The sequence below is a fragment of the Papaver somniferum genome, unplaced genomic scaffold (genome assembly GCF_003573695.1).
Source record: "Papaver somniferum cultivar HN1 unplaced genomic scaffold, ASM357369v1 unplaced-scaffold_19, whole genome shotgun sequence".
NCBI classification, from domain to species: Eukaryota; Viridiplantae; Streptophyta; class Magnoliopsida; order Ranunculales; family Papaveraceae; genus Papaver; species Papaver somniferum.
The window spans coordinates 2,636,088-2,652,977 of NW_020628818.1; the positions used below are offsets into that span (position 1 = coordinate 2,636,088).

A 16,890-nucleotide genomic window follows, 5' to 3' on the forward strand; every position below is an offset into this window, starting at 1 on the left:
GTAGAGCAGAAATCATTTCATGAGGTAAAATTTGTACCTTAAGTTCAGTCCAAACATCTTCCTTGTACTTATCAGGCACTTTCCTCCAGGTTTTGTACGAAATAGGAACATGGGTACGAACCAATGCGCCCTTCCTGTGGCCTACTTTTGTTGCATTGGCAGAAATTGGTAGTCCATATTCATTGACCTCCACTGCTGCTGCCATAATAACCTGTAAAATACCAAATGTGAAATATTAAGATCGCGCAGGAGAAAACAAAGCTAAAAAATAACATCAATAGAACATAACCATCCACATAAGAAAACAGAGAAAACTTCTCAAATAATAGAAAGTATTAAGATAGTGCAAGTCATCAAACCAAACAATTCAGAAAAAGAGCGCATTCACAAATCCTTTAAACTACAGAATCAACACAAATAAGATTTTCTAAACTCTCTTATCAGTCAGAGCTGACTGATAAACTGTGGGAAATTCAAGATAATATACCGCGGACGTTAACTTCTGAGATGAATGCAACACCACAGACCATCCTTGTGGAGAAAGATTCGTTGAGTAAATCACTTGGGTTGCTTCAGATGCGAGGATAAACGACTCATCAACCACTTTGTTGATACTTTTCAGCTTGGACAAGTTAACTTTTATCACATTTGAGTTTGCATCAACTTGGCACCCATTAGTTTTATTTTCAACTCTGACCCAATCACAATAGAATATTGTTTCTTCAAATTGTAAGTAATTTAAATTGATGATCTCTTTAATGACTCCATAATAGGTAATTTCAGCTTCTTTGTAATTTCTGTCCGTCGACTTAGCTCTATGACTTGTAATAGCTTTCATCAACACACCACTGTTTTGTGATACCCGCTTCACATCGCAATCTTGTGGGGAGAAAGTAAATCCATTGACTTGGTATTTTGCATAAGATTGTGCTTTGAAGAGAGGTCCTTGCACGAGTCTCCAAAGAACTGAATCAGTTTTATTGGCTTCTAACAACTGTAAAAGAACATGTTCAAGTTAGTTTCATAACCAAAACAACAATTGATTTTACTACAAACCAATCCTGAAAACCTAACACATTACCTCGTCGCGCAACCATAAATGAAAAGTCTTTGTAGTCTGGTTGGACGAATGATTTCTCTGACTATGAGACTTGGCGTGGTCAACATAGGAATCATACTTCCTACAACCATATAACAATTCAAGCAGTATTAGATTAATAACCTCAATTATCAACAACAACTCATCGTGTAAAACTAATACTTTTACCTTTGCCAGTCATCGATTCCTACATACTTAGAAAGTATCCATCTGCGAGCTTGTTCAAACTGCACTTGATTTATAGTAATGTCCTTGGCATTACTTAAAGGAATCTCATCAGCAAACTCGCCAACATCATCCAGAAAGGCCTGTCGAGTATGTTTATGAGTACCATCACCATCTTTTGATATGTCATCCATACAGTATAAGCTAGCTTCTCGAAGCGTATAGCCTCTTGCAATGCACCCGTCAATGTATCTTTTATTGCGCACCAATCCTTTGAAAACTTTCATTAACCTGCAGAAATCAGTGAAAATTTTTTAATTAGCTCCAGTAATGCAGTTCAGTAACACCAACTGAACAAGTTATAAATCAGAAAGCCTGATCATGTTTGGCTCATAAAAATTATAGAACAACAAAGTGTTTCTCAGTACAAGTTATATATATATATATATATATATGTAAAACTTAAATAGTCATTTACAATATCAAAGTTAGTCTCTTATATGTTCCTTAGTAAAAGTTTAAATGGTACATCTTTCACTGAATATCAATGCACATCGAATGTGGCAGTACCGAAACACTTGGCAACCTAACATGTATTGATTCGATTCATTGTTCAAAATCTACATCGATTATGTATTTTTTCACATGTCGATGCTAGCTATGCTCTTAGCTTATGTATTCACAGCAGAACATGGACTACCCCTACAATAACAAAAGAAAACGACAAGAAAAACATGATATCTCTAACTAACAAAGTAGGTTGCGGTAGTTACCTCTCAAAGGGGTGCATCCACCTAAATCTGACAGGACCGCAGATTCGTGCTTCATCCGCTAGATGCACCATCATGTGAATGCTAATTACAAAAAATGATGGAAGAAAATGATTTTCCAGTACACACATTGCTTCCACTAGACTTTCCTTTGCTTTTAAAAGATATTCTCTGTTAATGACCTTCGTGCACAGGACTTTGAAGAAGATACTTATCCGGTGAAGTGCAACTCGTAGATCTTTAGGTAGGGAGGTCGCGACATGAACCAGCAAAGGAAATAGATGTTGCATTAGAACATGGTAATCATGAGACTTGAGGTTCTTTATCTCTGGAAGATTGATGCTGACGTTGTTTCGAAGATTGGAAGAGAAATTTTGAGGGACCTTTAAGTTCTTCAAAATAGTACAAAAAGTAACTTTTTTATTTTTCGTCATCGCAAAACTACCCTCTTCCATTGATGTTTTACCAGTCACTTCATCTGTGTGCAGCCATAACTTCTTTTTAATCCCCATAGACTCCAAATATTTACGCGTATTAGCACTATCTTTTGACTTACTACTCCCCATTACAGTATTTATAATATGTTATGTTATATTCTTCTTCGTGTGCATAACATCTGTGCAATGCCGAATAGATTTTGAACCCCAATTCGGTAAATCATTTAGGATTGATCTTCTTGAAAACAACTGGTGATCAGATACCTCTTCTTCTTCATCAGCACCATGTTCAGATCCTCTTTTACGCTTATTTGCTAGTTGTTTTACTTTCCCTCGTTTGTATTTCAGATTATGTACCATCTCTTGAACCTGCAACCCTGTCAGTGGCCATGGAGCTGCACCGCGTTCTACCCCACCAGCGAAATTCAATCTATCATCTCTATACTTGTGTTTTGCTGGCAGCCATCTACGGTGTCCCATGTAACAGATCTTCTTACTGAACGACAGCCAATCAACCATTGTATTGTCTCCACAAGTCGGACACGCATAATACCCATGATTCACGCATCCAGATAAAGTACCCAAAGCTGGAAAATCATGGATAGACCATAACAACCGCGCTTTCATCAGAAATTCAGTCTTAGTGGAGGAGTCGTATGTTTTTACACCTTCATTCCATAAAAGTTTCAGTTCATATATCAGTAGCTCTAAATACACATCAATATCTTTACCCGGTGCTCTTTGGCCAGATATCAACAGTGCCAACATTGAGAATTCCCGCAACATACAGTAAGAAGGAGAAAGGTTGTAAGGATGGAGAATTACCAGCCAATAACTGTAATTCAGACCGAAACATCCATTAGGTTGAAGCCATCTGTTGCTATCCCAAGTCTAACATTCCGTGGCTCCTTAACGAACTCTGAAGAAAATTTATCCGCACACCGCCAAGCTGCAGAATCAACTGGATGTCGCATCTTGACTGCGCTTTAGAATGCCAATACATTGCCTCTGTTATCCATGGAATACTGTAAAACCTTCTCAGCTTTTCAACAATTGGAAAAGGCCTTAAAGTCTTTTGCGCAACTTTGGTCAGTTTCCTCTCATCATTGAAAAAAATTATATATCTAGGTTCTTCACAAACAGGACACTTCAACAATAGACTTTTATCCTTCCAATACAAGACACAATCATTTACACACGCATCATATGTTATGTAATCCATCCTTAGTTCTTGAATCATCTTTTTAACTTCAGCAAACTTACATGGCAAAGTATTTCCTCCAGGGAGCAACTCTTTCATCAATTCCAAGACTGCAGTAGCACCGTTGTCTGAGATTCCATATTGGGTCTTTATGTTAGTCAACATCATAGCAACGTAAAGGGATGTTTTTCCTTCAGGACATAGATTGTACAAAGGTTTTCTTGCACGCTCATGTAGAAATTGTCTTCTCTTACTCCTGCTAGTTCCAACATTCTCATCAACTCTATCTCCAACATTCACATCTACACCTTCTCCAACATTCTGATTTGTACCTTCTGTTGCAGCATTAACTGAAGGGCCGACAACAGGGTCCGCTGAAGGATCAACTACATGTTCAAAATTTTCAGCTGCATCTCCTACGTTGGCATCTACACCTTCTATTAAATTATTACCCCTATGTGCTTGCTGCGCTTCAACCACAGAACTTTCACCATGAAAACACCACATTTTATATGATGATACAATCCCATGTTTGAACAAATGGTACGAAATCTCACCAAGTGTTAGTGATCCTTTACCGTTGTTACAACGTTTACAAGGACATGAAAACATAGTACTCTGACCACCATTATTCTTGACAAACTCTATAAATGACCTTACTCCTTGTATATACTCTTCAGACTTACGATTAAAATCCATCCACCTCTTGTCAATACTAGACGACATATTACCCTTCAAAATACAGACTTTAAAAGATTAAATGAAGAAGTCCTAGTGGTCCAGGGTTTCCGAAGCCCTGTCAGTTAACGACGCTACTCCCATCTTATAAAAGAGAGTATAAGCTACAAGTAGCCTATGTAAAACCACTAGGACTATAGAAGCACCATATATTTAGTTATTGACTACAAGGTAGCAAGGATACACTTAACTGAACCATTAAAGCATATGGTAAATGTACAGAACTGAAGTAAACACAGAGAGACAGAAAGAGAGGGTTCTTTCAGTTTCCAAAATCTTTTTCTTTTTTAGTTTCTATGTGATTTTTTTATATTGAAAATAATTCAAAATCCAAAATAAACAAACACCCAAATCTTAAAAACCTTAACATATAACATTCATTTCATATCTAATTTCAGTTACCTAATACTATCAGCAATACTCTTCCTTACTATACTATCATCATAGTTATTTCACAAGTACTTATATCATAACCTTACAAAGCAATTAAAGATATGATTTTATATTACAATTAACAGCACCACAGTAAAGAAAGATACTTGACTATCTTGATATCCTAGTTCTATGTAATTTTTTTTATTTTGAAAAGAAATCAAAATTGAAAATAAACAAATACCCAGATTAAAGCAGATTAACATTAAACCAAAACCATCACTCAACCTATGATTTCATTTATCAAACCCTAAAATCTAACAGACAAAGCAACTGACCTAATATTAATATCAGAAACCCTATATTTCAATTTTACAAATGACAAGAAACAATTAGAAGAAACCTTATCTAAGATTATCACGATTAATTGCGGTTGAAGATTAATTATCCCAGCTGCAGCAGTATAAGTGAAATAAGTTAGACCTAACAATCGAAAAATAAAGATTAAAATCAGACCTAACAATTACAGATGAAGTTATTTCGGTTGATGTACTTACACGGTGAGTTTTGTGAGACTTGATTGTTGTATTGAGGTTGAGTTTTCTTCTCACTCAATTTCTAGATCTAGTTCACAGAGGGAGGAAAGAGAGGGCGAGAAAGAGAGATAGATAAAGAGAAAATAAGTGGTGGAGAATGCGTCGTATAAGAAAAGAGGGAGAAACTTAGGAAGTATCCCTCCCAAGTAGGGTATAAACATCGAAAGGCAATTTCTATTTGGGTGGAAATTTTTTGGAAGTGTAGGATGGCACGGTGACGACTCGCACGCGTACAACTCAAAATAGTTGTGAATCGTAACTAACTCAAACAGTTGCGAGTTTTGTAACTCAAGTGAACTGTTGCAAAATTTTCACAACTAAACTTCACAACTGAAAATTCGCAACAGAAGTAATGCAGTTGCGAATTCTAGTTACTAATCCTTGAATTTGGTGTAGTGAGTATCACCTGTTTACTCCATATATTTCACCCCCTTTTTGTCACAAAATGACAAAGAAATGAAAAAATAAAGGACAACACAAAAAGGATCTTACAAGTCTCAAAATAGACTTGCAACCTGTTGAGTCAAGCACGAGGGTTCCACACACCATTTTTGATAACCAATATCAAAACCGAAACTACAAAGTAATTATGTTTTGATATTTTATCATGGAAATAATTGTCCGAAGCAATTTTCCCAACTAGTTTAGCAAACCAAAAATCAACTAAGTACCTTGGTTCCTTTGCTAAACCGGTTGTATAAATACAGCCGCTTCATTCGATAAGACCAAAACAAAGATAAACTCTATTTTTCTCATTAGGTTATAATTATCCATATAACTTAGACCTTTAGATTTTAAATAAGCCAAATACTAGGTTAGTTAACTAGCATTTCTTTTTTAGGCATTCGATTAGACTTGAATAACCGAAACCTCCACTTTGATAAATCTAACTAAGATCAGAATTAACTTAGTTTATCTTATCCGGAATCGAATTGGAGTAAACAAATCATCCCGTCAATATTTTATTTTGTTAAGCCATAAATAATTCACATAAACCAATAAATCAACTTGCATAATTATTCACCTCAACCGGAAGCAATTGAAACAACATAGACATTAAAGCACCGTAATTGCACCGTAATTTTGCAAGCCTAAACGATTGATACCACAGAATAAAGCAAGATAACAATAGTTTTACTTAACCGGAACCAATTGAATCATACATACATCCATACACATATAATGGAATAAAAACATCAGTTGTACCAAAAAAATTTTAAGCAAAAGCAAAAAGTTTACAACACATCAGATATCACATTCTCCTCTGCTGAGAGCTTTTCAGGGAAATTGCCAGTAATTGGGAGATGCAACAAAGCAACTACATCTTCTAAAGTGATGGTGAATTCTCCCCATATGCATATGAAAGTATGAGTAGGAATGCACCAGAGAGCAAGTAAAGCCACCATACCTGGTATATCATGATGAATGACTAAATCCCCAGCAGCTTGAATAGATCGTGTCACTTGTGCATGATCCAGCATGGTCCTTACACGGCTATGACCCAACATATGCCTTGCCCACCCAGAGAAATGCGCCATAGGCTTTCGAGAAAGCTTAAGTTCCACATGTGAACCCAAATAGTGTTTCCCATTCAAATAAAATCTAATTATCGCTTGAGGAGATACTAACTTGTTCTGAGTAGTACTCCTGGGATTTATGAGCATCCGGAATGAGGAGCCTGGGGGATGCTTTTCAGGTTTATACAGAAACGCGAAGAATTCATCATTAGTATTTGGGATGTTCTTGGTTTTAGGAGCTTCCTATTTCTCCTTGGAAATCTCAGAATCACCATTTCTGGAAGAATCATCATCTCTGGAAGACGCGTTTGTAGAAACATCCTCCCTGTAAGTTTCCTCTCTGGAAACATCATCTTCAGGAGCGCTATCACGGGAACCAGTCATTTTTGAAAAGTTGCTGTGACATTTCGTTAAGCCATAAATAATTCATACAAACCAAAATAAATCAACTTGCATAATTATTCACCTCAACCGGAAGCAATTGAAACAACATAGATATTAAAAGCACCGCAATTGCACCGTAATTTTTTAAGCCTAAACAATTGATACCATACAAAAGCAAGATAACAATAGTTTTTCTTAACCGGAACCAATTGAATCACACATACATCAATTGTACCGAAATTTTGTAAGCCTAAACAATTGATACCACACAATAAAGCAAGATAACAATAGTTTTTCTTAACCGGAACCAATTGAAACACACATCCACACACACATCATGGAATAAATATCAATTGAACCGAAATTTTGTTAAGCAAAAGCAACAAATATATATAATATAAACTCAGGCTTTTCTTAAACAGGAAAATAATTAACTAACAAGATTGTTACCTCAAATTTCGTATCCAATTCTCCAATATGGTAGCATCTTCTTCCAGGGAGAATTGATATCGAAATATCACCACGTTGTTATCCTTATTCATAAACAAAAGAATAACAACACACCTCAACCTTTACCAGAGAAAGGTTGAAAATCGGTTTTAACAATTGCAAGCAAAATTTGAAAACCGTCGAAACACATATGCTTTTATGCTAAACCAAAACCGATTCAACATATTGTGACTTTTCACATATTGTTTCTACCAGAACCCCTCATGATCCTTTGATAAATCCTACCTACTAAGGCTAGAAATTAATACCGCTAAATCAAAAAGTCACTCAAACCATAAAGGTTCTCACGGTACTAATGTACCTTGATAATTCCTATGGATTTCCTTAGATTTTCAAAGGTCGCTCTATATAAGGTTTTAGTAAGAATATCAGCTAGTTGACGCTCAGATGGAACGTAATCTAATTTGATAACACCATTCTCATACAATTCTCTAATAAAGTGATATCTAATGTCTATGTGTTCAGTACGAGAATGTTCAACTGGATTCTCAGTCAAGCGAATAGCACTTGAGTTATCACAAAGGATTTCATAGTTGGAATATTTATTCCATAGTCGATGGGCATCTGTTTCATCCATAATAGGGTACAACATGTACCAGCAGCAATGTATTCTGCTTCACAGGTTGATAAAGACTGTAAATTATGTTTTTTGTTGTGCCAAAAAACAAGATTTTGACCAACATATAAGCAACCACCTGAGGTGCTTTTCCGATCTTCTACACAACCTGCCCAATCAGCATCCGAGTAGGCAACAAGACTATTGTTTGTATCCATAGATTATGATAAACCATAATCCACAGTACCACTAACATATCTTATGATACGTTTTACAACTTTAAGGTGTGATTCTTTAGGATCTGCTTGAAATATGGCACAACATCCCACACTGAAAGCAATGTCTGGCCTTATTGCAGTTAAGTACAGCAAGCTTTCGATCATGGATCTATATAGTTTCTGATCAACAGATTTTTCTCCTGGATTGGATTGAAGTTTTCCAGTAGTTGGCATTGGAGTTGCCATAGGAGTTGACTTGTTTAACTCGAATTTCTCAACAAGATTCCTTGCATGTTTTTCTTGAGAAATAAGAATATTGTCTTTTTGTTGCTGTATTTGCAAACCAAGAAAATATGATAATTCTCCGACATTACTCATTTTGAATTCTCCATTCATAAGATTTAGGAATTCATCTGTTAGAGTTTTTGAGGTGGATCCATATATGATATCGTCTACATATATTTGTGCTATAAGGACATGGTTACCACACCACTTGGTAAAAATATTTTTATCAGCACCGCCTCTAGAGAACCCTTTTTGAAGTAAAAAGGATATCAATTTTTCATACCAAGCTCGTGGATCTTGCTTTAGACCATACAAGGCCTTCTTAAGTTTAAAGACATGATCTGGGAACGATGGGTCTTCAAACCCTTTTGGTTGAGCTACGAAAACTTCTTCTTTTAAATCCCCATTTAAAAATACAGACTATCCATTTGGAACAATTTTATCTTAAGATAGCAGGCATAAGAAAGTAAAAGTCTAATAGATTCTAAACGAACAACAGGAGCAAAAGTTTTATCAAAATCAATACCTTAAATTTGAGAATATCCTTGAGCAACAAGTCTGGCTTTGTTTCTGAAAATTGTTCCGAATTCGTTTGATTTGTTTTTGTAAATCCACTTTGTTCCAACAATGTTGACTCCTGCTGGCTTTGGAACAAGTTCCCATACTTCTTGCCTTTTAAACTGATTGAGTTCCTCATGCATAGAGTTAACCCAAGCAGGTTCATTGAGCGCTTCCTCAATATTCTCTGGTTCTGTTGAAGATAGAAAACATAAATAGTGGCAGACATTCTGAAGTTCTCTTCGAGTCATAACCCTTGAATTGGCATCTCCAATAATGTCTTCAGTAGAGTGTCTTTGATGTACCCACTTAGCAGGTTTTTGAACCATATATTCAGTATCATTAGGTTGTTCAACAATACTTTCATTATCATCTTTATCATCAACGTCACTAATTAGAGAGACCACAGACGGTTCTTCTACAATATGTTTTTCTTTAATAACAGTTTCAGAGGGAGGAAGCTCTGTTGCAGTATGGTTATATTGACTAAAGTCACTAATGTCATCGATAACAATATTAATTGATTCCATCATGACTTTGGTCCTGATGTTGTATACTCGGAAGGCACCGCTATCAGAAGCATAACCAAGAAAAATTCCTTCATCACTTTTGGAATCAAATTTTCCTCTATGTTCTCTATCCTTGAGAATATAGCATTTGCTTCCGAAAACCCTTAAGTACCTCAGATTGGGTTTTCTTCCATACCATAGTTCATATGGAGTATTTAGAGTTTTGGATCTTAAGTAAACTCTGTTTATGAGATAACAGGATGTAGGTTTTTGTTGTGAAGCATTACTCTTGCCATTTCTTGAACATGTCTATTATTTCTCTCGGCTACACCATTCGATTGAGGTGTAATAAGAGCAGAGAATTGTCGGGTAATCCCAAGTTCATTACAGTATTCATATACTTTCGTATCCTTGAAATCTGTACTATGATTGCTTCTTATCCTTTTAAGGTTGCAACCTTGTTCATTTTGTATCATGTTCACAATAATCTTGAATTCCTCAAGAGTGTCATTCTTGTTCTTTAGAAAAGCAACCCATGTGAACCGAGTATAGTCATCTACCATTACTAACGCATACTTATTACCTCCAACGGAAGCTTGTTGGATTGGACCAACAGATCCATATGAATAAGATCGAGAGGAGCACGAGTGGCTATGTCTCGAGAATATTTGTGTGGAATTTTTCCTTGCTTACACTTTTGGCATGCTCCACAAAGACCTTCTACTTTAGTGTTGATTTATGGAACACCTTTGACAAGTTCACGATTAATGAGCTTTCCTAGCATACAATAGTTGATATGACCAAACCGTTCATGCCATAAATGGGTTGACTCAACCTTAGACAAGTTACAATACAGATTGGACTGTATATCAAGAAGGTAACAATTATTTATACTTCTACATCCTCGAAAAATTATTTTCCCGGACTGGTCTTCAATATCACAACCTTTCATATTGAAGATTACTTTGTTACATTTGTCACAGATTTGACTTACAGACATAAGATTTGCTTTCATTCCTTTAACATAAACAACATCATGAATTTCAAGAATACCAGGAAGTTTGATAGTACCTCTCTTGCTAATAAGACGGATGCTTCCATCTCCGAATGTTACAGATCCTCCCTTATAGTCTTCTGTTCTTGTGAACCAAGAGAGATCACCTGTCATATGTCTACTACAACCACTATCTAGAAACCACTGGAATGGTGAAGTTGTTTTTAATGCAAAGGCTCTCAGACATTGTTTACCAGGTTTAGGAAGGATTGTTAAGATCTTATAAAGATTCATAACACGATTGATCAGAAGTTTTGCAAAACAAATTTTCTGATATAAATGGCTTCATCCTTCTTGAAATAAATTCCTGGACTGGTTTTTCTTAGTATGTTTGCAATATCTAGATGTCGAAATTGTACAATTTAGAGAGTCCTTGGAGTCATCTATAGTTTTTACCAGTTTTTTATCACTCATGATATTACTGATTTCATCAGCAAGTAACAGGTTTTGTTTAATTTATTTATCTAATATCTTGAAGTGATCTGAAGAATATTTATCTGAATCTTGTGAAAGATCTACTAAGGATCTTGAAACGTTAGTTGAATCGAACATGAATTCAAACTCTTATAGGTTGGATAGCACCAAACACAGATTGTTAGATCTTTTCGTTTTTGCCTGCTCTGATACCAATTGAAAAAGCGAGGGTACCCAAATATACCTCAAGCTAAAACTTTTCCTACTTATAAGTCCTTTCTCCGAAAGTGATTGTCTATGGACTGAGTCGAGACAATACAACTAATCGGTTCACACTTCGTGTGATCGTATATGCATACGAGATCGAGACAATGCAACAACGAAGTATGTTTACTTGATATAAAGGTTCGGACTTAACCAAACACAATATGATTGCTTATCAAGTAAATATGAATTAACGTTTGTGTAATTTACTTTAATTATAATAAAACAATTATAATGCGGAATATAAAAGTAAACGACACAAAAAGATTTTGTTAACGAGGAAACCGCAAATGCGGAAAAACCCCGGGACCTAGTCCAGAATTGAATACTCCCAGGATTAAGACGCTACACAAAATTACACTAACTTCGTATAGTTGAGACCAAGTAACTAACCTTATAGTTCACCTAGTTCCTTCTGTATTCCCATGCCTCCAACTTATAAATAAGTCACGTACTTGGAACAATTCCTTTGGTTCGTATTCCAAATAGTAAAGGAACAACAAATCTGTTTGGTATCAACTCCATTCAACCAAGTGATATGAGTCGGACAAAGGCTCTTCCGTTTATCTCAACATAAACTCCTTCGTCAGGTCCTTAGATCTATCTTATGTTCAATCACCCAAAGGTAATCGTTTAAGATTAAGCCAACAACACCTTTAATCCGAAGAATCGTGCTGATGCCGATCTACTCAATCAATCAATCCAATCTACCACAAGGATAAACCGATTATTAATTGGATCCTGTTTTACCGAAACAAGTATTGCGCACACCAAAGATTATAAAACCCAAGTCAGATCTTCAATATCTTCTTTGTCTTCAAATCTTCTTAAATCTTCAATAAAAATCTGCACACAATCACTTGAATCTCTTGTGGTCAATCACGCACAAAACGGAGTCTGTTAACAATGGATTATCACAAGATCGTCTTTAGAACTAGCAACAGTCAAAAGATCCCTGTCGAAACTCTGAACTAGTTTGAGTGAATCTTATATCAGAAGAGAAGATTCTCAAGAATAAACAAACCAGGTGCAATCAGATTTCAACCACCGTTAGTCAATCAAATCCATCGAAAACAAAAGATAAACCGCAGTTATCTAGTTTCCCACCAACGGTACACGCTAGAGTTTCTCAATCCCAAAGAAGACTTTAAACTGAGCGTCCGTAAGAGATTTCGCCTAATTAGGTTACTCTTCTCTCCGAATAGGGGGCTACACAGTAACAACAACAAAAGAGTAAATCTGTTGTTACGAAGGATTAGTTTGCTAGAAAGGAAAACTTCGAGTATTTATAGACAAGGAAGTTTGGACACCAAGGAATTTCCAAAACCGAAAATATTCTCAAGATATTCATTAAAGCACATATTCGGTTTTCATAATTCCTGGAAATGCTCTGTCCAAAAATAATGATTCAAATCTCTCGGAAAATCTAATTAGTAAATGCACATTACTAATTATGTAATTTCCCTAAAAAATGAAATTAATAACCTTAATTAAAAGATTCTTAACTTAGTTATGTTTCGATCCTGGGATTCTCTTCCCTTAGCCGTTAAGGAATATCTTTAAACAATTAAAGAAATAAACATTCACAGCATGTGTTCAAAGTTTGTCGACATCTTTACTTTGTAAGTTCTCTTTCACACTTACAACCTTGAAACCGATTTGCCACACTTCCAAACAAGTTTAGAATTGGTTCATCTGACTTTCAAGAACTATGTGATTGATCAAACCAACATTCAATCACAATCATGGGTTTACGGTTCTACCAAAACAAGTTTCGGTTCTACCTCCATGTGAGTACTGTGCATAATCACACTAGCTTTCCAAAAATTCGGTTGACTAGGTACTAGGATCGGTTCCCCACATATATATGGTATCTAACTTACATGTGTTGCACATGTCCATAGGATCGGTTTCCCTTTGCCTAAAAACTTGTTGCACATGTCCATAGGATTGGTTCCCCTTTCTGTTATAAACCTTGATGCATCCCATACAAGGATAGGTTCCCTTTGATGTACTGCACCCCTTACAATTTCCTTTTAATTGGTCAGACATACAAAATCCGATCATACAACATGTGATTACTTAAGATCGGTTTTACTAATAAAGGTTATACCAATACATTAGTCAGGCCTTTGTGAATAGTTCTACCAAGAACACAACAAGTTGTGAGCGGTTATACTCTATCATACATATTGGTTGTACATAAGATATGCAATGAATAACAAAACCAATAACACCTGCCAATTTCCTTTTCGGTCCACAAACAATTTTATGAACTTACTTCCTTAGAACACATGTAAACATTGTTCCCTAGGATGAAATCCTCACCTCATACCCATACATAATCACAATAACATTCAAATGATTATGGCGATGTATTATCTACAAAGTTTAATGGTTAAGCAATAAACCTCGTATTGTATTCCTTAATACTATGTCTATCTAGAGTTCAAATATGCTTCGCAGTTATGTTTTCAATATGCACGACTTGAAAGATACGTTAGGGAATGAAACAGTTCAAGTCAAATATCACTAACCTCAAGTGGAAGGATGATTGTTGTCGTTGTAGCTCCTTGCTTCTTCACATCTTCAAGACTTCGCAATACTTGTAATGTCTCATATCCTAATACTTTCAAGCTAACCTATACGAAGTTGACTCTAGTACATAATCAAGCAACTCTTAACATGAGTTTTGATTCACTAAAATATGACCACCAAACTTGGCATACCAACGCTTGGTGGGTTCAACCGAGCAATGCTCTAACAATCTCCCCCTTTGTCAATTTTAGTGACAAAACTCTTACATCATATGGATAAACAAATTACAAAAATTCATTACAATCCGCTTGATTCCCGATTCAACAACACAGTAAAACTGCTTGCATTCAATCCTTGAAAATGTCGTTGTTGACATTATAATAAAGAAGCTAATACTCCCTCTAAGGAAGATAGGTAGATATTCAATCTGCACGTCTTTGTTATACCAATTTATATGACATGTTACTCCCCCTTAGTCTGTGCTTTCACTCTTTCATTAGATAAAACATTCAAGTACCAATGTTCTTTTCCCTAGCGATGCCAATCAATATAAAATCAATGCCAGCATCACCTGTTTACTCCATATATTTCTCCCCCTTCTTGTCACAAAAATGACAAAGAAACGAAAAAATAAAGGACAACACGAAAATAATCTTACAAATCTCAGAATAGACTTGCAAACCTGTAGAGTTAGGCACGAGGGTTCCACACATGATGTTCTGATAACCAATATCAAAACCGAAACTACAAGTAGTCTTATTTTGATATGTTACCAAGGAAACAATTGTCCGAAACAATTTTTCCAATTTAGTTTAGCAAACCAAAAACAACTAAGCACATTAGTCCCTTTGCTAAACCGATTGTTCAAAAACAACCGATTAATTCGATAAGACCAAAATAAAGATAAACTCCATTTTTTTCATCAGGTTCTAATTATCCATAAACTTAGACCTTTCAATTTTAAACAAGACAAGTAATAGGTTAGTTAACTAGCATTCATTGTTTAGGCATTCTATTAGACTTGAATAACCGAAACCTCACTTTGACAAAACAAACTAAGATCAGAATTAACTTAGTTTCTTATCCGGCATCGAATTGGACTAAATAACTCATCCCGTACACAAATTATTTTGTTAACCCATAAATAATTCATACAAACCAAAATAAATCAACTTGCATAATTATTCACCTCAACCGGAAGCAATTAAAACAACATAGACATTAAAAGCACCGCAATTGCACCGTAACTTTGTAAGGCTAAACAATTGATACCATACAAAAGCAAGATAACAATAGTTTTTCTTAACCGGAACCAATTGAATCACACACACATCAATTGTACCGAAATTTTTTAAGCCTAAACAATTGATACCACACAATAAAGTATGATAACAATAGTTTTTCTTAACCGGAACCAATTGAAACACACATCAACACACGCATCATGGAATAAATATCAATTGAACAGAAATTTTGTTAAGCAAAAACAACAAATATATATAATATAAACTCTGGATTTTCTTAAACAGGAAAACAATTAACTAACAAGATTGTTACCTCAAATTTCGCATCCACTTCTATAATATGATTGCATCTTCCTTATGCATAAACAAAAGAATAAAAACACACCTCAACCTTTACCAGAGAAAGGTTGAAAACCGGTTTTAACAATTGCAAGCAAAAGTTGAAAACCGTGGAAACACATATGCTTTTATGCTAAATCAAAACCGATTCAACATATTGTGACTTTTTCACATATTGTTTCTACGAGAACCCCTCATGATCCTTTGATAAAGCCTACCTACTAGGGATAGAACTTAATCCCGCTAAATCAAAAAGTCACCCAAACCATAAGGGTTCTCACGGTACTAATTTTAGGTTGATCATTCTGATCTATCATCTTATCAAGAGAAGATGTTGGATCCATACTCACGGTTCGGACAAGGAATGGACAGAGAAAAGAAAATATTTTTATAATTTCCATACTTCCGAAAATATAATATTACCAAAATACGAATATGTCAAATATTTCCAAATACTAGATTTTATTCCCATAATCTACACATAAGTGCCTTTGATTTTTCTTCTTCTTCCTCACACAGATTCGGCACACATGGTGAGGAAGGAGTTATAATACCGATCAGATGGTACTAGTATGATATTATCTCTCATTATGGGATTTTGAACAACCAAAGTGTCCTTGATCTAGCATCGTATGAAAAATTCTTCTCTTGTTACCTCGAACTCGCGAAGTATCTTGAGAATGTCTTGAGTTGCCTATGCAACTTTTAGCAATTCTATTTTTGAGGCAGTTTTTTGCATGTTGTCTTATTTTTCCCGTTAACATTAGATGATTTAATAACATCGGAAGACATGTCCATTTTTAAAATGGGTAAATCACTAATGAAGGAGGAAGAAATAAGATTGACAGCTAATGCAATATTAGTTGTTTTCTCTTCTTCAGAATCGTGTGAATCAGAGGTCTCATCTAGAGTTACAGCTAATGCCTTGCTTCCGGTGTATTTCTTAAGATTGGGACAGTCTTTAGTAATACGACCAAACCCTTTACACTTAAAGCATTTTTGTTGATATTCATCATCTTCTTCATGATCCTTTTTGACAGGAACTTGATCATGTGGACGAGAAGATCGGTGAGTATCCTTTATGAATCTCTTAATTCCTTTTCGTTAGAGATCTTGAAACTG

The 16,890-nt window shown here is 35.4% G+C and overlaps 1 protein-coding gene across 1 annotated transcript; it reads right to left on the reverse strand.

The window, feature by feature from the left end:
- Positions 1-2,618: 2,618 nt before the first annotated feature.
- LOC113338938 lies at positions 2,619-7,279 on the reverse strand. Its single transcript, XM_026584330.1, has 5 exons — positions 7,168-7,279; positions 6,787-7,056; positions 5,186-5,265; positions 3,368-4,404; positions 2,619-3,306 (listed from the first exon to the last, which is right to left on the reverse strand). Exons 1-5 carry the CDS (start codon positions 7,277-7,279, stop codon positions 2,619-2,621), a joined length of 2,187 nt encoding a protein of 728 aa, XP_026440115.1.
- Between the last annotated feature and the right edge of the window lie 9,611 nt (positions 7,280-16,890).

Excerpts from the sequence above, each read along its gene's own strand:
- LOC113338938 (XM_026584330.1), bottom strand. The coding sequence starts at position 7,279 with ATGACTGGTTCCCGTGATAGCGCTCCTGAAGATGATGTTTCCAGAGAG. Across the intron at positions 5,266-6,786 it reads CATTCATCATGATATACCAG|GTCTAACTTATTTCACTTAT; the intron begins GTATGGTGGCTT and ends TTCGATTGTTAG. Across the intron at positions 4,405-5,185 it reads TCGTGATAATCTTAGATAAG|GGTAATATGTCGTCTAGTAT; the intron begins GTTTCTTCTAAT and ends TGTATTTTGAAG.